Genomic DNA, 25,572 nt, shown 5'->3' on the forward strand with positions numbered 1-25,572 from the left:
TAAAAGGCGCCAGAGGTCTGCGGCGATGTCTGCAACCCACCCGACCCGTCTTGAAACACGGACTAAGGAGTCTAACGCACGCGCGAGTCAGAGGGTGCAAGCAAAACCGCGTGGCGCAATGAAAGTGAGGGCCGGCGCGCTCCGGCTGAGGTGGGATCCCGGCCCCGTGGGGTCGGGAGCGCCACCGGCCCGAATAGGGCCCGAAAGATACCGACGAGAGGTTAACATCCCGCTGCCAAGTGGTATTGGTGCCGTTGTATCGGACCCAATACCCGATACCGGTATCGGTATTAGTGCATCCCTAATGATGGTGAATAAAGCCATGTCATACAACAGTAACTCAGTAAAGAGATGACAAATAATGTCCATATCCACACATTTGTTTATTTAACTTATCATTTACAATCCAATGGGGCCATTTGATTGGCCAGTATTTACTGCCCATGCTCTATTTCTGCATGAACATATTAGCCTTAAAGACAAATGATTCCTAAAAAACACAACAGACTTTGGGATACATATTTTATCCTCAATATGTATCATTCACTCCAATTAATCATGACCAAACATGTGTATTGTAAATGGTGTAAACTGTTGAATGAACAGTACGAGTGGTTCCACTGCTGCTGTGACGGAGGTATCTTTGAGAATAGAGTGACTCCACGGTGTACAGTATGTATCTGCAGACCGGGATGGATGGATGGACGTCACCAGTGTGTCACAGCCAGACTGGAGGAGCAGCTGCTACCGGAGGTATCTTCTGTGTGTGTGTGTGTGTGTGTGTTTTCTTCTCTACTTGTTCTTGCTGAGTGTTCTCTGCTTCTCTGCGTGCTCCACTATCTTCTCCTCCACGTAGAGGCCTTTGCGGCGGCGGACAGCGTTCATGTATTTGAGGGACAGGTTTGCAGAGTCTGCTTTCTCCCCGAAGTGCAGGTATTCTTCCTCGGTGGTGGGAACCCAGTATGGGTCGCTGCTGATCACCTACAGAGAGGAGAAGAGGGATAGAAATGTGATCGTATAAAGCTCTACCAAAAGTTCTGAGGACTTTTAGTCATACTTGACAACATTGAGACTTTAAAAAAGGAAGAGTTTGAAAACCAAAGCGGTGGGTCTGCGGTCCTCCCCCAGAAAAATTAGAGTTTCAGAGACTTTGTTTCCTTCATTCTGGTGACTTTAAAAGAGTGAAAATAAAAAAATAATAAGTACACTGCAACTTTTGATTTTACCTTTAACTTCCAGGAAAGAAAACTGAATAATTCGCCCCTCTGGTGTGAACTTGGCATGTGAATCTCTGGCATAAACTAATATTGATTGTTATTATTTTTGCTCCTGTTTGAGTATTTCTTTCTCTTAGTTCTTTCCATTTCTCTCTCCTTCTCTCACTCACCGAAGGTCCTTTCAGACACAACGCGACAACGCCGCCACTGCACTCTGAAACCTGTTATTTCTAACGGCTTGCGTCGCGCCACGACGGCTTTTCGCTGCATCGAGCAGAGCTCAACTTTGGGCGCTGGACGCTGTGGCGAGTGAGCTCAAACTGCGCTGTGTCGCGAGCATAGACCGCTCTACTTCACCGGGAAATGTCAGTTGGTGTAGCTCTATTGTCGTTCGGGGTGGAAACAGTACACACTGTTCAGTTCCAGAAACAGGCTGAGATAACGAAAAGGAAAAAAAAGTGTAATAAATCGGGAGAAATACGGGAGAATTGTCGCCCCGGGAGGAAACCAGGAGAGGGCGATGAAAAACGGGAGGGTCGGCTAGTATGCTTTTAGTCCCTGGAACTACTTTTAAAGGAACTAAAAGGTTCCAGCCTGCAGTTCAGTGCGTTTGCCTGTTTTCATCGATTCGGTGATGACGACGTTTACTGCTGCATATATTTATTGATGCACGTTGGATGTAATGAATGAAATGCAGAGGACGACCTTTTCTCTAGTTAGGTTCACCCACACACACACACACACACACACACACACACACATACACACCATACAGCTGGGTCACTTGGTCCCAAAGAACAAAGGACATGAGCAGAGTGTTGGTGTTTGTGTGCATGAGACAAACACTCTCAATGCTGCAAACTGATGCGTAACACACACACACACACACACACACACACACACACACACACACACACACACATAAAGAACAATTACAGTAGCAGGGCAGGCAGCAGGGTCCTGCACCTGGCTCTGGTTACACTGGGACAGATGGCAGAGAGCGAGCTCCAACAACGGGCGGATTACAGGAGACAACAAGTACCAACCACGCACACACACACCAACCACACACACATGAGCAGCATATGCTGGAGCACAATGGGATCCAGTGGGGGGGTGAGGAGGGTGAGGAGGGTGAGGAGGGACGGGCAATCCTGCAACAGTCAAGTGCTTCACTGACTGACTGGGTGACTGAATTAAAGGTGGTGGAGTTCAACCGCTGAGTTAGTGAGAGCGAGTAAGACGTGGACGAAGCCACCAGTTTCAGAAAGAGACGCCTGCAGCAGAGATAATAACTCATATAAGTCAGAATGAACACTCTACACTGAACACTTTAAAATGTCACTATTACTGTGAAGTACTGTCTTTAATTCTTTTTGTACAAGCTAAGTTGGAGCTTGACAAGAGTCAGCAGTTAAAGAAAAAATAGGTAATGGTTAATTTTACAGGTCTGCAAATGTCATGGTAATTAGGTGATAATTAGTAAGTAACCTATTTGAAATTTGTTTGGAATTACTGCCAAATTACCCCAATATTTACCTCAAAATGTATCGAAAATTATATTATTATGAACATTATTTAATAATTATATTCCACTATTTCCCAATAACTGGTAATTTATTTAATATTATATATTTAATATTAATATTATTTAATAATTTAATTCCAGGAATAGAATATAATGTTTATTTCCATGTCTGCTGGTAAATAGATAATAATTAGCAAATAACTACATTTGTGTCGACAATAAGTCACACAATGGTGAGATTTGTTCCTGATCAGAAGTGTCTTCTATTAGTTTTCCACCTCCGATGAAGAGCAGCCGCTTCTAAAGTCTAAGGGCCCTATTTTAACCATTATATGCTATTTTAGCATATAATTATTAAATCATGTTTATAATAAAGTAATGTTCGATACATCTTGAGGTTAATATTGGGGTAATTTGGCAGTAATTCCAAAGAAATTTCAAATAGGTTACTTGCTAATTATCACCTAATTACCATGAAATTTGCTGACCTGTAAAATGGAGCGTTACCAAAAAATATGCTATTTTACAACATGAATCTTATTGTCGTCATTTTGGCCAACAAACCTCTATAGACCTCTAAAGGCCAGTGTTTATTGTAAATTGATTATTTATTATCTGGTATGATTATACCTGGTTTTAGTATTAGTCTTTTACTACCTTTTATTATTTTAAAGAACTACTTTCTCACACTCAACGTGTGAATTTAAGCACGTTCTTGCATGAGTGTATGTATGATCCATGTTTAATGCATGTATGTACTTTGTGACTTTGGTATGTTGTGTGATGCAGTGGCTCGGAGCCCAAGACAAATTTCCCTGTGGGACAATAAAGTACATCTTATCTTATCTTACAGTATGCAATATAACACTGTAATAATTAGGCTTCGGGTTCTGAATGAATTCACATATTCCAAAAATCTATTTTTTTTCAATTATTTTTGGCCTTAACCCTTTGAACTCTGCAATAGAAATAGTCCTCCAGTGCCTACATTGGTATTTTTGCTTCTTGTGATGTAATTTCAAATGCTTTATATCCCTAAAATCTGTACAACCTATAAGCTATAAAAAGTTATATAAATCAGTAAACCATAATAAATGACAAAAGTAGTGAAATTGTGTCATAAATAATAAAAAAAATCTGATGTTTTTTCATAAAATATTACTAAATAAACACAGAAAAGAATAGACATTAAGATGATTTTTAAAACAAATCTACAGCATTATAGATTTTCATGAAATGCTTATTGTCTGACTGATACTGAATTTTTGATCGATATTTTTATCAAGATCTTATCACATAACGTGTTCAGTTTCTTGAATTATACACGATACAGATCTGTCTGTGATAAGGCGCTATGTATCAACAGGCCAAGTAAGGAGAAGCATTTCTCACAGCCTCACACGGTAGTTGTACTGTCAGACAGATGCCTCGGCTGATCAATACAAGACTCATTCACACGACTCTCCAGTCTGCAGCTCAACAAAAGCTCCATTCTGATGGAAATCTAATGTAAACGTCCCCACAGGAGCCACTAACCCTCCAGTTACACAACAATACAACGCTCAAAATCTGCTCTCGCTGCCTCAGCGCTCATTCATATGTTAATCCAATATCCTGGCCATATCAAATCACTGTCAGGGAGAACGTTGACATCAGCACTAAGCAGCAGGCGAGTCCTGAAGCTGAGAGGGGCTGTGGTGGGGGGAGGGACCGCGGAGGGACCGCGGGGGGTTCAGGACCAACTCTTTGTGTGAGGAAGCGTCGTCTGCACATAAATGAAATCAGACAGACAACTTTTAATGAGACAAAGACAATAGATGCAAAACAATGTGCTGGGCTGTGTATGGGGGTTGCAAGGTGCTGTGAGATGGAGGGGGTTAAGATGTTGACCACACTCTAAGAAAAACATTTTCCGTTTAGTTTACGGACATTTTCCTCAACCCTAAAACTTCTGTTGATTTACAGGATGTCCTCTGTACCATTCAAGGACACTTCTGTTAATCCTAAATATTCCTGGTGTATCTGGTAACGTTAATGGTCGACAACAGCTGAACTAAACAACTAAACAGCTTTCCAACTAAAACGATACTGAGCTAACGGTAAGTCCTTAACACAAATCATTTTGGTTAGATATTAATGGTTGATTTTTTTGACCACAGAAGTGTGAGAAAGGTTTCTCCAAACCCGAAATTTGAACTAAACTTTGCCGTGTGTGATGCTCTCTGCCTCTTCCAACTTTCGCGCTAGTGGAGGTTCTTGTTCCCAGAATGCAATGCGTATTTAAAAATACAGGTAAAACTCATGTGAAAGATCGATACAAATAATTCCTTCATATTAACACGGTACATTGGCCTGTATTTTTAAGGTCATGACCTTTTTCACTGTATTCATGTGTGATGATGTTAGTCTCCATAGGAGCCATTTCACTGTAGTGAGACCATCTTTTTAAAAACTTGACATCACTGTATAAAATGACCTGTGGTGACCTCTAGGATAATCACAGCCTCATGAAACTTTACAGACACAAACTAGAGACCTAGAGTATTCAGAGGATGGATGGCTTTCCAAGCTAGATTGCCAATAAGGGGGTTTCTGAGCAGTTTACACAACAGAAGTGCTCGCCATCCAATCACCGAATACATGTAATTCTTGCAAAAATCTCCAAAATGTAAAAAGTTTTTGAATCCAAATCACAGCATGGCTTTTTCTATGGTGTTAACAAAAATGGTTAAATTTAGCACCAAATCTGTGTAACAAATGGTATCAACCCAAAAATTGCGGCAACAATTTATGAGACATAACAGAGCATGGGGATGGCCGTCATGTTTATTTCTGATTTATGACTACAACAACTTGACACACAGTGCTGAGCTGCATCTCAAATTAATCTTCAGGTTTCCAGCTTTCAGATGATGTACACCACTTCTATGTGACATCTACTGTTGACCTGCTATCTCCCCCTGAACATCCTCTGTCCACCATCCCTACCCCTCTAAAAAGAGAGCAGGATGGTAAGGGGTTAATAAAGCAGGTGGCAGTCAATCACAGTGAGAATATTTCCGACATGTGGCTGAGATTCATCTCTTTCTCTCTCTCTCTCTCTCTCTTTCTCTCTCTTTTTAAAGACAACTTGACCCATTATCTCAACTGACGCTGTCCATATGGCCCGCAGGACGTTGAGACCCGCGTGCCGCGTGTGTGCGCGGCTCGAGCAGCCAAGCGGCAGGTTTAACGGTCTAACGCACATGTTGTCTGGCGTGGCTTTGATCCCGACTCCCCTGAGGGAACCATCTCATTATCAGTGACCTACAGCCCAACAGAACCAGCTCAGGCCTTCTCCAGCTGTGTGTGTACACGCGTCCGTATACACACACAATGGCTTCAGAAAGTAGTGCTTTTTCCAGAATTTGTGTATATATGATAATTAATAAAAATTATATATAATCTCACATACTGCTGGACCCATCGGCCAAATATCTTTTGTGCTCATTTATGACTATTATATTATGACTTTTTTTCTCGTAAAGTTATGACTTTATTCTGTAAATCTCAGATGTTTTTCCCCTCAATGTGGCCCTAATACTCCGTAGTACATTGTCTCTTTGGCCCTCACTGCATTAGACTTATATACTATATACTGAGACTATAAACTGTGTTACCTTTATCACAATGCTCAAATGTTTTGCGGCTCCTCACTACTCTTAACCGGCCGGTAGGGGCCGCCGGTGATCAACAACTGCTTCAGTTCGGACTCTTGTTTCTGTTATGGATTACGAATTGTTCCTCTCTTGATTTGCATGCCTGCAGTTACATATACTGTGTGTATAACTATTGCTGCTAACAGAGCTAACAGCTAACGAATCTAAACACTATGGCTGCCCCCTCTCAGTCGATTAGTCGACTAATAGGTCGTCTTGGTCTCAGTCGTCTAAGATTTCTTTCGTCAATTAGTTGTTTTTTTATGCTTTTTTTTTAATGCTGAATGACTTATTTACAAGAAACTTTTGAGTACCTCTCTGGTAAACACAAGATCTAAAGTGGTACTTTTTCGAGAAACTCAGTTTTTCAGATCTAATCGAATAGCAGATAAAATCATATCGAGTGTTAGTCGACTAAGAATTTCTTTGGTCGAGGACAGCCCTACTAAACACACAGCAGGACTCACAGTTTCTTTTCAGAGGAAGCGTTGCAAAGTGGTGAATCCGAGCGAACCCTTTAAAACACCAAAGTCACACAATAAAACAAAACAAACTAACCGATATAGGAAGCTGTAGACCGGCAACTCACGGTGTTCTGCGAGGTAAAATTACTGTCTTTATCAAAGGAGTCTGGTGGCTTTGAAGAGAGCACAGATAGCTTCACTTCCCTGTTGGAAAGGGCTGTCTGACGGCGAGGTAAAGCGGTGAAAATACTCTAAATATAGCGTACACTTAAATGGATATTGATTGGATATTGATGCTGCCCCCGTCCACAGCAGTTTGGTTCCATGTGGTAACTCCGGTCTGTTTCTCCAAACTGGAGGCACACCGACCGTCATCTACTGTAGGTAATACACTGACTACGGATAAGAACCTCAGACAACCCCAATTCAAAAACTATCCCTTTAAATCACTGAAGAGGAAAAAATGCTGGCACAGCAAATCAAGTATCTGGGCTGAACTCCTCCTGAGGAAATTGATTGTTATGAAACATGGACCCCATTTCCATCTGGTATTAACATAATCTGGATATCCTATCTTGGATGAAGAAACACACGTGTGAATGTAGGTGTAGACGCACGCAGAACACATTGCTATTAGAACGTGATAGAAATGTCGTTTGTACAGTGAGAAGACCACATTCTTAAGAAATGAATCCACCATGTTGAAAGGCCGCCTCTTCCTGCTATCTAGAGATGAGTGTTAAAAAGAAAAATAACTAGAGCCCACAGAGCAGCGGTGCTTCGGGAGACTTGAGGGGACCGCTATGACCTGCAATATGGGTTACATGATTGAACCACACTGGCAGTAGTGCTAAGTACAAAAAGTATATACATGATAATTACCTCCCAGTGGCTGAAGACCAGCTGTGGACTGGCCAAGCCGCTGGTCCTCTTGCGGATCTCGTCTGCAAATCCGAAGCTCTCGGCCACGGGCAGAACGGCCTTGATGATGAACATGTCCGTCCCTTCCTTCATCTCTTCTTGGAGGACGCGACCCTCTCGCTTCCCCAGTACACCGTACACTCGGCCTGGGGAAGGAAGAGATGCAGGGTCAGGACACAAGATCAGATTCCCCCGGAAGACTGCTTTCAAAAAATCATTTTCCAGGTTTGGTAAAATCCTAAACCACATTAAACCTTGTTTGGAATTTCTGTGCAGCTATTTATTGTTACTTATCCTTCGAGGCCAAAAAGAGGCTTGTCTCTGCCACCTTTATGTCTGTCTATGGCGATGTTATATACACATGCATGCATCTTCTCAGAGCCTAGGGACCCTGTATCCTAAACCTTCATATAACACTAAAGACAACACAGACGTGGACAGCAGCAGCAGCGCAGACTGTGGATGAGGTTCTACGTATGGTTTCGTGGGCATGAGCAGCTGACAAACTCTACATCACACACAAAACCTCACAGCGATGCAAATAGGAAAGCATTATTTACCCTTTAGTCATACCTTACATAAGGTTTGAGAATGGGGAGAGACAGAGACACACACACACACACACACACACACACACACACAGAATCAAATATAATGAGCTTGATGACGATGAGAGAGATGAGGTTCACACTTCCACACATCATGATGGTGATAACAGACAGGCTCCTGCATGTGTGAATAATTATCCGGTGTGTAACACAGCAACATTGTTAACACTCTATGTGGCCAGACAATACACACTACCAAACTACTCTCATCTCTCATCTTCAACGCTTATCCGGGGTCGGGTCAGCTCCAGCAGGGGACCCCCAAACTTCCCTTTCCTGGGCCACATTAAGCAGCTCTGACTGGGGGATCCCCGAGGCGTTCCCAGGGCCAGTGTGGAGGTATAATCTCTCCACCTAGTCCTGGGTCTTCCCCGTGGCCTCCTCCCAGCTGGTCGTGCCTGGAAGGAGGGCATCCTTATTAGATGCCCGAACCACCTCAGCTGTCTCCTTTCAACGCAAACTACTCTAGAATGAAACTAGTCACTGTGATCTGAGGGACCTTTAAAAGCTAGAGTAAAACTAGAAAACCTAATGAATCCATTGGTACCAACCATGTTATGCAAGCTTTTTGTGAAGGAGGTTAAATAACGCTCCAAACTTGCGCAAAATTTTGTCGTGGAAAAACAGGCATGGCCATTTTCAAAGGGGTCCCTTGACCTCTGACCTCCAGGTATGTGAATGTAAATGGGTTCTATGGGTACCCACGAGTCTCCCCTTTACAGACATGCCCACTTTATGATAATCACATGCAGTTTGGGGTAAGTCATAGTCAAGTCAGCACACTGACACACTGACAGCTGTTGTTGCCTGTTGGGCTGCAGTTTGCCATGTTATGAATTGAGCATATTGTTTTATGCTAAATGCAGTACCTGTGAGGGTTTCTGGACAATATCTGTCATTGTTTTGTGTTGTTAATTGATTTCCGATAATAAATATATACATACATTTGCATAAAGCAGTATATTTGTCCACTCCCATGTTGATAAGAGTATTAAATACTTGACAAATCTCCCTTTAAGGTACATTTAGAACAGATAAAAAATGTGCGATTAATCGTCATTAACTATTTTAATCGATTGACAGCCTCAGTTATCACATAACAATAAGTACAATCAGTATCAGGTATAGTAAATCAGTGCACTGAGTAGTAGAGATGCATTAATACTGATTATAGGCTTACAGTGGCACCTGAGGATTTTCCCAGAATTAAAGCCTTTGAGGCTCCTTTAACATGTCAGACAGATTTATGAGTTGCTTTTCAGTTATTTACACAGAGGGAATCAAATCTAAAGGACCATAGCTGAATGAGTTAGGATTAGCTAATTTAATTGGACACAGGTTAGAATCAGCCTCAGCAGAGGTGTCGGTGCTTCTCCAACAGCCAGACGGAGCTCAGGAGTGTTTCTTTGGATATTGTTGTTCAGTTAACGCCTCACTTAATCGGCCTGCTCTGATTCGGCTGACCAAGCAATTCTCCGTGTAACGAGCTGCCGTGGCTGGCTACTAACAAGCCTGGAGATATTGTTTACCGACACCTTAAACGGCATTTCAAGCCTCATTTTCATTGTAATGACTTTCAGAGGGCAACAGCTTTTGGGGGAGTGTTAGGGAGCATTAGTCAGAACGTTAGCTCTGCAGCCTCGCCTCTTCGTCTCAGGCTGGAATTTTTCTGGACATCTCGCTCCTGACAATGAGGGGTGGGAGTGTGTGTGTGTTTTTTAGACAATAATGACGGTTGTTTGGTGGGATTCTTTCCTCAGAGGTCACCCGTGTGTGTTAGTTAGTATGGCATCAGGATGTTTGACTGATGATGTTTATGCAGGTATAAATCTCACATTGTAATCAGATCTCAGTGAGATGTGAATCAAAACTGCAATCCACAAACCGACGGGTGACGTCGCGGTGACTACGTCCACTTCTCATATACAGTCTATGTTTCACACCTGAAGAGACAGATATCTCAAAACCTGGACAAATAAAACCCAAACTATCTACATGGATAGATACCACTCGACCAGAAGTCATCAACTTTTACTATCAAAAAAGACATTTTAGGCAACATAAAAAAAAAGAAAATCTGTCTGGAGCCGCAAAACATCTGATCAAAAAACCTAGAGAGACTGACCAATGTCAGACCAAGAATATTTCCTTTGTGTGGCAGAAATTGGTGGACAATGCTCCCTTACCCAACACCTCAGCCGTGGCCATGATCTCACAGGTATACATGGCAGCCATGAGTCTCTGGGGCTGAACCTGGAAGGCGTGGCGGCAGGCCTCCTTCATGGCAGCGATGAGCTGGCCGGAGACGGGCCCGTAGCAGCCTGCAGAGGCCGCCTCCGGCCTGCGTCTGGCCTGGCTGGGTACATACGTCTCATTGCTTCCTTCCACTTTGCTGTCTGCTGAAGCCTGATGGGATACGGAGTCCTCCTCCTCCAAGGAGCCCTGATGTTGTGGTGGCAGGGCTGAAGACTGGAAGTCCCACTTCTCCACAGAGAAGCAAACTCCCATCAGGGGCTCCTCACACATGGGCCCCGACAGAGTCGCTAGCTGGAAGCCGCTGATGACGCTGTTATCCAAGTCTCGTATAACGGAGGCCTGAGCTCCGGCCTCGACGGCTTTGTCCCCCCTGCTCAGACAATGCCACACCGAGAGCCGCTGGTAGCCCTCCACACTGTTCAACAGGATGTTGGGACCATATCTGAAGACAACAGAAGTAACTCAATTAATAACAGTTTCATGTTTACTACAAATCACTTATTTGAGTTAATACTAGGGCTGTCAATCGATTTAAATATTTAATTGCGATTAATCGCAAATTAATGACCCATTTTTCATCTGTTCAAAATGTACCTTAAAGGGAGATTTGTCAAGTATTTAATACTCTTATCAACATGGGAGAGGACAAATATGCTGCTTTATGTAAACATATGTATATATTTATTATTGTAAATCAATTAACAACACAAAACAATGACAGATATTGTCCAGAAACCCTCACAGGTACTGCATTTAGCATAAAAAATATGCTCCAATCATAACATGGCAAACTGCAGCCCAACAAGCAACAACAGCTGCCAGTGTGTCAGTGTGCTGACTTGACTATGACTTGCCCCAAACTGCATGTGATTATCATAAAGTGGGCATGTCTGTAAAGGGGAGACTCGTGGGTACCCATAGAACCCATTTACATTCACTGATCTGGAGGTCAGAGGTCAAGGGACCCCTTTGAACATGGACATGACTTTTTCTCGACAAAATGTAGTGCGAGTTTGGAGCGTTATTTAACCTCTTTCCCGACAACATTGGTACCAATGGATTCTTTAGGTTTTTCTAGTTTCATATGAGACTCGTAATTAGACTTTATTAAATAATGGATTTTTTTCCAAAGAAGAGAGAAACATTATTTTATAAATGGCACTGAGATTTTGTAATGGTTTATTTCAACCAATTAACCAATTTATATTTTGATCTCCCTCTTGCCTCACAAAAAAAATAGAGGATGAGTAAACTCCTCAGCCTCTATGGACCAGCCTCCACTGGTTTAAAAGCAGACGAAACAAAGCAAATTAGGAATAAATGCCTGTCTCAAATACAGGCCTGGTTCCTGGTTCCTGGTTCCTGGTTGTGCGGTTGAGGTAAATAGAGGCCAAACTTCCTTCAGGAAAAGGTCAGTCTACTCTGTTCTCTGAATATATTTTCCCCTCCCTTGATTCATGTCCTTGTTGTGTCTCTGCTTTAAATCTATCCCTGGAGGAGCCGCAGCTCATCTGAACTATAGTCCATGTTGCTAAAGCCAGTAACAAACCTGCGAGGCCCAAAGGCCCAGATATGCTCCACGGCATTCCTCCACTTCCTCCCCTGCAGCAGGCTCTCCAGCTGGGCTTTGAGTCCGGTGATGGCCTCCAGGGTCCTGGGGCTGACATCCAGACTCTTCCCCTCCCTCAGGGACATGTTTATCTGCTCCAGAGTCCGAATCAGCTCCGTGCTACTCTCCAACAGACTGGTCACCTCTGACAGGAGAAAATATTGTTATGGTTTCATGGAATAGTGAAATTATGACACTTCACACCCCCAGGGGTCCGTGGCACTCTGTCAGGGGGTCCGGGAAATGATTTGTTATAACTTTGGTATCACTAAAAAGAACATATCTACAGATTGGGGACCATTTGCACCAATAAAACGAGCATATTGTGTCCATTACAACATACAACCAGGTCTGTTTGACGTATCCTGAGACCTTTAGTACTGCTTGGTGTGTCCAGGTCTTACCCTGTGGCAGGGGGATCGCCCGGACGCTGACAGTGGCCAGTCTGTTGGGGGTGGTGAGGGTGACCAGACCGCCGGGGTCGACATGTAGAGTGTCAGACGAACGTCCCTGAGAGGCCTCTTCTTTCACCTAGCAACGCATACATACACACATATTTAGAAACTAATCGTTTTCACCGAGAGATATTACTCAGTGTAAATGTTGAGGGCTGTTTTATCTGAGTAGAAAACAAGCTTTTTATGAACTGGTTATTATATATTGATGTGGACTACGGTTCAATGACTGACCTGGTGAATGATGGCTACTTTGTGCTGCTTGCCCAGGTCTTCGTTCACCATGTCCACTTTTGGAGGACGTATCACCGTCTCTCTGAATGGGATGATGGGCTTGGACGCGCTGATCTCAATTTTAGCAAACCTTCAAAATAAGACAAGTTAAAAATCCTGTTATTGATACTAATGAGAGATAATTTGATATTCACCTGCATTACATTAATATAGGAATGTGAGTTACAAAAGCCTGAGAACTGAGAATTAAAACAGTAGTCAGTAGTCTCATTGTTTTGAATGTAGTGTGTTTAGGCTGCGGCGGTGGGGACTGCAGGTGATGCCGACGATGGCGACGGGCAAAAACCAAGATGGAGATGACCGAAAACCAAACCTAAGGAGTTGATTGGTGCTAAATAACGCTCCAAATTCAGGCTGAATTTTAGCGAGGAAAAACTGGCATTGCCATTTTCAAAGGGGTCCCTTGACCTCTGACCTCAAGATATGTGAATGAAAATGGGTTCTATGGGTACCCACAAGTCTCCTCTTTACAGACATGCCCACTTTATGATAATCACATGCAGTTTCTTTGAATGCAGTATAAATGTGTTATTTCCTCCTATTCTAAAATGGTGTATTTAAATATTTCTACATACTGGGGTCCCTAAACAGTCAGACCATTTTTTGGATCTTGACCTCACGGTATAAAATGACCTGTGGTGACCTCTAGGATAATCACAGCCTCATGAAACTTTACAGCCACAAACTACAGACCTAGAGCATTCAGAGGATGGATGGTTTTCCTAGCTAGATTGACAATAAGGGGGTTTCTGAGCAGTTTACACAACAGAAGTGCTCGCCATCCAATCGCCGAAAAATGCAATTCTTGCAGAAATCTCCAAATGTCAAAAGTTTTTGAAACCAAATCACAGCATGGCTTTTTCTATGGTGTTCCTCAAGGTCTTGGTGTCTTAATGTGGTATTTTGGAGGGATTATTGATCATTTTTTATCAATTCTCAATTGGTAAAAAATGGTTAAATTTAGCACCAAATCTGTGTAACAAATGATATCAACTCAAAGATTGCTGCAACAACTTATGAGACATAATAGAGCATGGGAATGACCATCATATACTTCTATCATAATGTTCTAAACCCTTATACACTTTTACACTTAATTTTAAATAATTAATTCATGTTTATTTCTGATTTATGACTAGAACATCTTGACATACAGTGCTGAGCTGCATCTTAAATTAATCTTCAGGTTCTCAGCTTTCAGATGATGTACACCACTTCTATGTGACATCTACTGTTGACCTGCTATCTCCCCCTAAAGACCCCCTGTACCCCCTAAAAAGAGACAAAAACTGTCTATTGAGGGTCTCAGAGGGTTAACTGCAGTCTCTGGTGTTAGTAGAAAAAACATTTTTCAAGGACAGACAGTATAACACCCGTAAAATACTTGATTTATAGAAAAGCACTTTGACCTGCAAGTTAAGTAACCATGCAGGATGAAGCGTCACCCTGAACGACTGACCTGAAACAGTCTCTCAGAGCGCACTACTGAAAGAAGACACATTTGTCTTGGACTGCAACTAGTAATTATTTTCATTATTGATTCATCTGCAGATTATTTTCTTGATTAATCAATTAATCATTTGGTTCTATAAAACATCAGAAAACAGATTCCCATTTCAATATCCTAGAGGATAAAGGGATATCTGGTTTAGTCTGAGCTACAGCCCAAACACCACAATATTGAACTTAGAATAATGTAAGATCAAGAAAAGCAGCAATTTAGTATTTTTTTAAATGACTTAAACATTTAAGCAGGTATTTAAGAAGTTGTCAATTCATTTTCTTTTGGATCGACTAATAATTTCAGCTCTACATTTTGTCCATGTTTAAAAAAAACTCTCCACTAACAGCGGATGTAAAGTTGTGTGTCTGTAAATGGATTCAGTATCAGTGTCAGAGGTTTGAAGCCCTCCGCTATACAACGTGTTATTGTTCATATTATTATTATTTAGAGCGTCTCACATGGATTATATCCAGCCTTGCTCTGTGCTGTTTATAAACCGTGACTCCTCCAGGACAGATTTAAAACAGAGACACGGCAAGGACATGAATATATATATTCAGTTTGTCTCCATGTGGCTTTCAGCACGTAAACGTCTTTTTTTTAATATGGGATATTAAAAACCTTCTCTCGTCTATCTGAAATTGTGTTACCTGTGTGAAGGAGGTTTTGTCTTTGGGGCAAAGAACAGTTGATTTAATTTTGGTGTTGATGTGGACAATTACAGTTCATTCTTTTACTCATAACTAGAAAAGTAATTGAGATATAAACTTGACTCTGAAATCCTAGAAGTGTGTTTGCCAGACATTTCTTCATTCAGATTTTCTTCAACACTCTCTTGTAGTTTATCCCTCGGCTCGTCTTGTTGCCAGAGCCGGCAGTAGCTTTGATTGCAGTGTCAGCTGTAGTCTGTAGACGAGTACTTCAAATGGGAATAGGAGCATTTTCTTATCGGTAACGGATCAAGTTTACGTCAGTTGTGTCTTGTTGTTTTCTTGCTGACTTGCTCCCTAATTGGATCTAGGGATTTAATGCCAGTCAGTTGATTTAGTGCGGACATTCATGGTCAGAAGAGAACAAATTCTACTGACGTTGGGGATTCCCTGACTTTTTAATCTCGTGCCACCTCGAGGTTGACATTTGTTGTTCCGTGTGAAATATCCTGATGAATATGAAATTTAATTCAGACTGGGAGTGGACAAATATGCTGCTTTATGCAAATGTATGTATATATTTATTATTGGAAATCAATTAACAACACAAAACAATGACACATATTGTCCAGAAACCCTCACAGGTACTGCATTTAGCATAAAAAAACAGGGAAGAGAGGGAAGTAGACTCGAGATCCCAAAAATTGTGAATTCCTGGACGGACTGAACCATCAATCAGTTGCACTACTGAACACTGTTTAACCTGACAGCCTCTGAGTGTTTGGCACCTGACCCAGTTCTGATGTCAGAGACAGAGAGAGAGCAAGAGAGCAAGAGAGCAAGAGAGAGAGAGCGAGAGAGAGAGAGAGAGAGAGAGAGATAATCCCCTCAGAGTGCCAGAGCTGTGATGATGTCACAGTCTCGTGCTCACTCGAGTGGCTGAACAGCGCTGACCTCATTCTGAGCGTGACAGCGCTGCAGGTCAGACTGCTCTCCAGCGATGTCACAAAGGGCTTAGACTGCCATCGGCCAGACGACCGGTCACCTAACCAGCCAATGAGCCGGCCAACCGAGCTAGTCAGTCATGTAACCATCAGCTAGATTATGAGCCGGTCAACTAGCTAAGAAAACATCTAACGGGCCATCGAGTCACATCACCAGCCAACAAACCAAACAACAAACCGATGATCTAGTCATCCAGGAAGCCATCCATCTATCTAACCAGGAGGCCACCTTGCGAGCGGAGTAGTCAGCCAGCAGGCCAGCCCTTGTCCTCCTTTGCCATCTCTGTCCCGAGCCGTCTGGCCCCGGCTCTAAACATAGCAGCAGCATTACACATGGCCTCCTTTCTTTAGCTGGAATCCCACAAATAGAGTGGAATCCTCAGCCACTGACACGGCGAACAGAGGCTTACTCCCAAATCATGCCTCACACGGCCAAAAGAACCAATTAAAGGTGCAGTATGTGTAGGATTTGGCAGCTTCTAGCGGTTAGGTTGCAGATTGCAACCGACTGAAACTTCTCCCGTGTTGGAGAGCTACGATGGCTGACGCGAAAACTTGAAAGACCCTCTGTAGAGCCAGTTTTTGGTTTGTCCGTTCTGGGCTACTGTAGAAACTAGAGGTGGGAAAAAAAATGGTTTCTGGATTTTGAAATCTATTTTGTAATGCCAGAATCGATATATTTGCTTCATTTGAGTCTATGTGGAGGTAGAAGGAAGTTACCGCTTTTATTGTTGTAGTCTGAGTAACGTGACATCATATCCTCTTACTCTGTCGACCAAAACAAACCAGCCGGCAGCAGAGAGCCGAGACGAAAAAGTAAAAAACGTCCGAGGAGCTTCGTGGATACAACCTGCACCCTCACATGTTAATCCAACGTGGTAAACACTACACATCCAGTAAAGGATGGAAACACTTTGGGTTTCACACATTGCCAAGGAAAGCAGAGCTAGACATCACGGCTAAAGCTGCATGCTAACTCTGTCACGGACAGGAAACGTTATCGTATCGCGGTAACGTGCGGTCGAGCCGGCCGTCACTCTCATCTCTGTGGTCAAATTGGCCGACGCTACAACTACAGAGCACCCATATACTGACATTTATGTTAAATGCATTCGAACGGGCCGATGGAGCTGACCATGGATGTATAAAGAGGGGAGACTCGTGGGTAGCCATAGAACCCATTTACATTCACATATCTGGAGGTCAGAGGTCAAGGGACCCCTTTGAAAATGGCCATGACTGTTTTTCCTCGCTAAAAATTAGCGTAAGTTTGGAGCGTTATTTAGCCTCCTTCACGACAAGCTAGTATGACATGTACCATCGGATTCATTAGGTTTTCTAGTTCCACATCATCATTTTACTGATGAAGCTTAATTAGTGAGCCTCTATCTGACGTCAAGGAAACACCGTCTTAAAAAATTACTAAGAATATAACATTATCATGGTCAAATGTGTGCCTGTGAGAGTGGAAACCTCGGGAGGCATAAAAACGGTAAGTGATCGAGAATCAGCTTCAATTTGAATTTTAAATCTTACTGTAGGTTTGAGAGCACAATCTGAGTGTTACAGTTGACTTTTCATTTGTGTGTGTGCTGAAGCTGGTAGACGCCATGCAGCCGTTTGTAGAGAGATGTGTTCGACCTTGTTCCACCCACACCCGTCTGTCTGCTGCAGGTTCTCTGTCTCGTTTCTTCTCCCGTCACTCTTTTCCTCCTCTACTCTTTTGAACTTTAAAGTGTTCTTCTTTGAGGCCGACTTTTCCCTCTTTGTGATGTGCTCAGTTTCAACCCCACGAAATTAGTTTCTTGTGTCTTTTTTTCATGGTTGATGCCAAACTGCTCACAGATACAAGGCTTCAGTAATTACTGTGTAAAAAGAACACGCAGACGGACAGAAAGTGCTGCGTCGGTGTTCTTGAGCTACATCTGTGTGTGTGTAGTGTCATCAAAATACTACACGTTCATGTACTTTTAGTACAAGTGCATGTGCATGTGGTAGTGCTACTTGAAATGCACTTCCACACCGCACGCACGTTCGTCTGCCCCTTTATTTGTTTCATCAACGCGCGTAGGTGCATGAGCGGACATATAATAATATATAATACATAATACAAAGTTAATTGATATGCTTCATTTTCACGTCTGCTGATAAATAGATAATAATTAGCAAATAACTTCTTTGAAATGTCTTTTAAAAAACTCCCTGACACATTTTGCATTAGCAACATCTAAAATGTCTTCATGCTAAAAAGAAATGCATCTTTAAGCCGTCTTCTATTAGATATGTGAAACCAATAAAGGATCAAAGCTTGTATCACATTTCTACACATAGACTAGAAACATACAGAAATACACAGTGCTGATTACCTAATATAATACGTTATTATCATTTCAGCAGCAGCGCCTGCTTGGCCGTGTCTGCTCTCACTTCCTATAAACTGACTGATTTCTATTCCCTCACTGAGAAGGCAACAGCTGAGATGAGGCACCGCTTTCCAAAACAACGGCCTTCATAAACAAATAGATGGTGTCAACAAACCGATGAATACAATGACAACATCCAGCGAAAGCTGACAACACGCTGTCACACGCTGTCTGGGACGTATACGTATAAGCGGATGATATAATGTACAGGCAACCTCAAAGTCATTAAAGACTCATGCTAGTAACATAAAAGACAAGCAACGGTACTTTGATGGATCACATAAATGACAGATGCATTCTCCTTTAAATCAATACTCTGGGTTTTACACTGCTAACATGTGCAGAAGAGGGGTGGAGGAAGGTCAAGCTGAAGGGCAAGGAGGTCATCCATCTCTCAGGGGAATTAACACCGTCTGTTTCCAGCAACCAGCAGCCTTTCATAATGTTAGCTGAGAAAATCATTTGTCTCTAATTTCCCCACCTCTGTATTATATACAATAGGTCCTGGTTGCACTGTGTGTTGGTGAAATGAGAAAGCTGTGAGCTGAGTGTGTGACTGACGAGAGGGAGCTGCAGGGAGCTGCAGCTAAAGAAGGAAATAAAGTGTGTTGTTGCCATTCGTCTGCTTCTGTCTGGCAGCTCGTCTACAAATGATACAAGAATCCTGATTGATTGATTGTAAAAAATAGAAAAGCTGATGCTCTTTCACTTTAAGGGCGCCCAGCACATTTGTCATTTTCATGTCCGGCGCCCACATTTTGTAAGTAGCAAATGTACTTGCACCCACCCGTGTGTCCATGGGCGTGTTGGTCTTAAAATGAGGGGTTATCAGGTGCATTATTGGTGCATTGCTATCTTGAGGCAGCAGAAAGGGATTGAACAACAAAAACCTGGTCTAAAGTCTGGCGCAGTATTTTCCTGCTATTTAAAGGAGGCATTATCAGATAGTAAGATGTGTCTACAGGCAGGTTCACAACTTGCAGCAGCAGCTCTCCTCCTCCTCCTCCTCCTTCTCAGTTAAACACAGTGTCTGCGCTAGAACAACGTTTTTATTTATGTTAAAGAAAAACACTAAATTCAGGCGTCAGGTGACAACTCAGAATAAAATATAATATAATGGAGTAAGGCTCTCATGCATTCTGTGTTGCTCAACCTGCAGCGTGCTCTCAGCGCTCCTCCGGTCACCGCCGTGACCAGAGAGATCACGGAGCACACACGCCTCTGTGGCGTCTCCTCTCATCATCCCCTCTGTTTGTGTACGAGTGTAGACGTAGGTTGCTTCAAAGTTTGCGGGCCTTCTCCCCATAAACGGCGGCGTTTTGAGGCTGATGGATCAGCGCGTTATGCACCGACACCGTCTCTCCGGCACAGCCCGGCTACAATAGCATCTTGCATGGCAGCCTCTGCCATCAGTGTATGAACGTGTGTGTGTGTGTGTGTGTGTGTGTGTGTGTGTGAATGGGTGAATGCTGACATGTAGTGTAAATCACTTTAAGTGGTCGGAGGACTACAAAGGCGCTGTATAAATCCAAGTCCATTTACCATCTCAAATAAAGCTCCAAAGTTGTTGTGGAAACAGCGAGAAAGCCGTCTCTCAACTTGATCTTAACTGACTTTGTATGTTCATATGAGAGCACAGCAGCGACACTAGAACTCTCTAAAAATCTATCTGCCGGTCTGCCGGTGTTGTTGTTCTGAGGAGGCGTGCAGCGTCCAGATAGAGACACACACAGTCGATATGTAATGACAGCCAGATAATGATGCTGCTGAAATTGGAAACAGATTCTCTCTTTCTCAGTACATGAACACACGCTGTACTAAACCTGCACTACACAAGCAAATACATGAACTACAGAGGAGTCCACAAACACAGAGAGACAATCAATCTGACTTAGAAAAAGACACATATGGAGAAAAATGGAAAACAAGGAAAACAGACACCACATTAGGAGCGCAGTTATTAGTACCCATACACGAGGTTCTGTAAAAATGAACTATAGACAGGACTATGGAGCAAAGGTTTAAAGCTCCCAAGCAGAGACACAGAGACACACTGACCGGTCTCTGAGGTCGTCCAGGCAGCGTTGGAGATGGACCTCACCAGCGGTGACCAGAACGTGTTCTCCTGTTTCCTGGATCAGAACCTCAGCACAGGGATCCGCCTGGTTCAACAGACGCATCCCATGGACCAGCTTCGGCATCTCACCTAGCGCACACAAATGAAGCTTTAGGTCCACGACTCATTCCCTACATGACTTTATAATCTCAGAGAATAGTAAAATGTTTTCTCGTAAAGTTCCACTTTAATGTGAAAACTGTATTCATTGCTAACTAGGTGTTTATGTGTGTGTGTGTGTGTGTGTGTGTGTGTGTGTGTGTGTGTGTGCCTTCTAAGACCTACTTGGATGTTTGGGTTCTATGGCAACCCGTACAATGGGCGTGGCCTCAAAGTTGAGCGGGATGAAGGGCGGGCAGGCGGGGGAGGTCGACAGGGTGGCCGACTTCAAGATGCACTCCTCCAGACCCCCAATACCTGATAGAGGAAGAGGATAAAGAGAAGAACATCAACACATAGCAATAAACAGCATTATAGGAGGGTATGGGCATGAGCAGAAATAAATGAAGAGAAAAGAACAAAACAAACAGAACCATCCATAAGGTGACTGACTCGGCCGCACGCACGCACGCACGCACACACACATAGCTATGAGCTTTCATTGCATCAGCGGCCCTGCACAGCACAGATCCGACACCTCAACTCTGTCCTGCATCTCTGGATGAGGTGGAATGGGCAAGACGTCTCTGCAGCAGCACGACACAATCATCTCTGCAGGGTGCAATACTCTTGCACAACACATGCAACAAGAGCTGTTAATTGATTCAAATATTTAATCGAGATTAATCGCAAATTAATCACACTATTTTTATCTGTTCAAAATGTATCTTAGAAGGGAGAGTTATCAAGTATTTAATACTCTTATCATGTGGGAGTGGACAAATATGTTGCTTTATGCAAATGTATGTATATATTTATCATTGTAATCAATTAACAACACAAATCAATGACAGATATTGTCCAGAAACCCTCACAGGTACTGCATTTAGCATAAAACAATATGCTCCAATCATAACATGGCAAACTGCAGCCCAACAGGCAACAACAGCTGTCAGTGTGTCAGTGTGCTGACTTGACTATGACTTGCCCCAAACTGCATGTGATTATCATAAAGTGGGCATGTCTGTAAAGGGGAGACTCGTGGGTACCCATAGAACCCATTTACATTCACTGATCTGGAGGTCAGAGGTCAAGGGACCCCTTTGAAAATGACCATGACAGTTTTTCCTCACCAAAATTTAGCGTAAGTTTGGAGCGTTATTTAACCTCCTTTGGGACAAGCTAGTATGACATGGTTGGTACCGATGGATTCCTGTGGATACTGTCTTCAACTAATTTACATTTACATTACTATTTTATATATGTACTTATGTTTATATTTAAGCCCTATATTGATTGCAAGAGCTGCTCTGTAATGCAGCAATGATGAAATGATTCCCACCAGTACGGTCCTGGTTACTAGGTGGTTAGATTTGTTGCTGGTTAAAAGCCATACTGATTTCCAGGAACCTGCTGTGGGTGTTATGTGGGTAAGGTCACTAAAAAAAGTACAATGAAACCAAATCAAAAATATAACAACAAGATACAGACTGAGTTTTGCTGGAAACATCCCGAGATTCACTTGGAAAGGGATGAGAGCCATCGACAAGGGAGGGAACCGAGGCTTTCTGTTCACAGACTGTTCTCCAGCCTTTAACACCATCCAGCTCCACACTGCTGCTCAGCTCACATCTCAAGCTAAATGTGAATGCTTGTAGGCAGGAGGACTGGACTTGTTTTATTTACAGATCTCAGTGCTGCTCTTCTCACAGTCTCTGTACAAGAAGAGCGATGGAAGTTGCATTCACTGGTGTTTCAGTTTTGTCTCTCTCTCATACAGGAAAACACGTCCCAGTTGAGAGCCTTACTGGATGTTATGTAACAAGATTCCAGGATTTCATAAGATGCAACTGTAATAATTCACAATAAATGACATTATAATTACATCACAGGCCTTAACTGTGATATTACTATTACAGCCTGCAAGCTACTGTGAGTTCATCAGAAGAGAGGTTTCTCTACATGCAGAATAAATGTGTAAAATGTATCATCATTTTGTGTTCATTTGAATTTAACCTATTTTTCAATGTTCTAAGTTATTGATGGGTTAACAGATAAAACCGTTTTTCAGTATTTTACAAAGGTTTTTAAGTGTAAATTTACTTTTCTGCGTTGATTTAATTTACTAATGCAACTAGCAGCCAGTCATTTACTGTCAGTCAAATATTTTACAGTGTAGTTTACACTGTAATTCTACAACAGCCTACTGCTAAATCACAGTAATCTAAACATTTACTATGAAGTTACAGTTAAAGTGGGCAGTATATATTTGGCATCATTGGGCAAAAATCCCATAATAACCTTTCAGCATATTGTAATTCAAGTGTTCTGAGAGAAAACTAGACTTCTGCTCCTCCTCATGGCTCTGTTTTCAGGCTTTAGAACATCTAGCCCGTGACGGGAGACTTTGACCAATCACATGTCATTTCATTGAGAGATCGTTCCTATTGGCTGTGCTCCGGTCATGTGACCAGAACTTGGTGTTCCTTCGAGCCATCTCAACTTGATCTCAACACGGCCGGTCACAAACATTCTCATTTTACAGCTAAACCGTGCACTACAAGATGATTCTGAGAACATCTGAGGAGAGAAATAGGCATTAATGTAACATAATATTGATTCATATTTGATCAGCGCTGCCTAGCTTGACCGTTTGGTCGGAGTTCAGAGTGATTGACAGCCGGCTCTCATAGACGGCAGCTGGACAGCAGACCTCAGATCAGCTCTTACTGCTTGTTTTCCTTCAGTCTGTGAAATCTTGCAGATGCCGTTAGGAGCACCGGAGGACACAGAGGCACATGATTTTTCTCAGGTTACCTGTTTCATGTACTACTGTCAGGATATAGTGACCAATTTATAAAAATAACTTTTTTTTCAATCATATTTGCTCCAATCTCGCCTCCTTCAGCTTTAAGAGAGTAATTCTACAGCAGCAAGCTGCTGAATCACAGTAATATCCCGGCATAACTACTGTGAGGTCACAGTATACAGCTGTCGTTTCACAATACCTTACTGTAATAATGAAACAGCACCTTACTGTGAAAGTAAAACAGCTAGTAGCCAGTCATTTACTGTGAATGTACGGTGAAATAATCGACAGTGTGTGTAGCAAAAAACAGGAGTGACATTAATATCCGTAAACCTTTCGTTAGCTTTACAGTTTAGAAAAACAAACAGAAGACTAAAGACGTCTTTATTGATATTTGCACATTAGCTAAAAAACCTAATTAGATATACTGATTTAAAGACAGCTGTTATCTAACTCAAGGCAATTCTGACTTTCTTTTCACTTTCATTCTCCCTCTCTCCCTCGGTTTTACTCACCTTACCTTTCTCTCACTTCTACTAATCACTCCATTCCTTTGCTCTCTGAGCTAAATTCTTTCTGATGTGATCACAAAAATAAAGTTAATCAATCCACAAGGGGCTGATCATTATTCAACACCCAACCTCCAGATCCACTGGGTTATACATCCTTTAATATTTACTAAATTCTCCCACCGAAAGATTAAAGACTTGTTTCTATCTTTGCTTCGCAGACACTACGCACACTTTATCTAGTGCACGTGCACAGTCTTTGGGTTTGTGGCTTTGTGTGTACAGAGCCCGAACACACACGGACACACACACACACAAGGCTGAGAGCTGGCTGACTAACTGCTCGAGCAGATGCAGGACATTGTTGGCCGCCTCCCCGCGTAACTTGATACTGTAATTACCCTAAGGTGACTCGATCCCTACAGGCTTTCCAAGCCAACAAAGAACAATAAAACTGAAAGAGGGGAAAAAAAAATGAACTCAGAGAACCCCGTCCAGCCCACAACCCCCTTGCTGCAGACACACAACCGACTTGATTTCAAATGAAATGCATATATAGCGGCAGAGCTGCAGCTTCAACGACTCCTTTGAATGTGTTCCATTGGAAAACAATACACACACTCTCACTAGCTCCAACATTGCACTTTCACATTAAAGGGACGGTTTGTAAGAATCAGAAATTGCTTATTAACAACGACACCTGTGGCCGTTAAGTCAACGAAAGTCAGTGTCCTGTTGCTCACGCTTGTGCTCGCTCTACATGAACGAGCATCGCTCAAAACAGTGAGGCGACACACGTCAGCTAAAACCACAATATCACTCTATATTTCAGCTGCTTGGCAGTAATGTTAGCTGACCAGATCAAGGTCTCTCCATGAATCACTGCTGATCCTAGTGTTGGCTTTTCCTGCCTCAGCCTCCCGACCGCGGCCGGAGGGAACAGGGGAGACACCGGAGTTTTGGTCGGAGACGATAACATTACTCGCTGCGGAGCCCCGTCACTTCACAAGACACGGGAAACCTCTGTTGGTCTGGAGGAGCTGCAGCAGTTATTTCTGTACAAACGTCCACTGAACATTCACTAGATATCCTCAGAGCTAAACTAACTCTTCTGCAGTGTGGAGTGTGCACTCATGCACGTGAGAGTGGAGCGAAAGAGCAAGAACGAGCGCGGTGCGTGAGTGAAGGCTTCAGACGGGCTTCACTAGATAGAACTTTGCGGTTTTGGTACTTCCGTGTAGTTTGTGTTGGAGTCTGAGTCTGAACAGTGTAGCCACACGCGAGTGCACACGTGACACCGACCCGCAATGATTGATACGTGTAAGAAGTTACAAACAGTCCCTCTAATGTACAAATTAGGGCTGCCCGACGTTGGAAAAAAATGACATTGCAATATTTTTTTCTGCTA

The 25,572-nt window shown here is 42.7% G+C and overlaps 1 protein-coding gene across 2 annotated transcripts in view; it reads right to left on the bottom strand.

The window, feature by feature from the left end:
• Nucleotides 1–364: 364 nt before the first annotated feature.
• efl1 (elongation factor like GTPase 1) overlaps nt 365–25,572 on the bottom strand; it is a 69,344-nt gene continuing 44,136 nt past the window's right edge. For both annotated transcript variants that reach the window (XM_037752412.1, XM_037752404.1), the window contains exons 16-23: nt 21,033–21,164; nt 20,690–20,837; nt 12,991–13,120; nt 12,706–12,832; nt 12,242–12,446; nt 10,623–11,134; nt 7,790–7,974; nt 365–981 (exon numbers count right to left, since the gene is read on the bottom strand). In XM_037752412.1, the coding sequence (XP_037608340.1) occupies nt 793–981; nt 7,790–7,974; nt 10,623–11,134; nt 12,242–12,446; nt 12,706–12,832; nt 12,991–13,120; nt 20,690–20,837; nt 21,033–21,164 (1,628 nt within the window). In that variant the 3' untranslated portion in view covers nt 365–792. The remainder of the gene's footprint in view (nt 982–7,789; nt 7,975–10,622; nt 11,135–12,241; nt 12,447–12,705; nt 12,833–12,990; nt 13,121–20,689; nt 20,838–21,032; nt 21,165–25,572) is intronic.

This window comes from Sebastes umbrosus, chromosome 2 (genome assembly GCF_015220745.1).
Source record: "Sebastes umbrosus isolate fSebUmb1 chromosome 2, fSebUmb1.pri, whole genome shotgun sequence".
NCBI classification, from domain to species: domain Eukaryota; kingdom Metazoa; phylum Chordata; class Actinopteri; order Perciformes; family Sebastidae; genus Sebastes; species Sebastes umbrosus.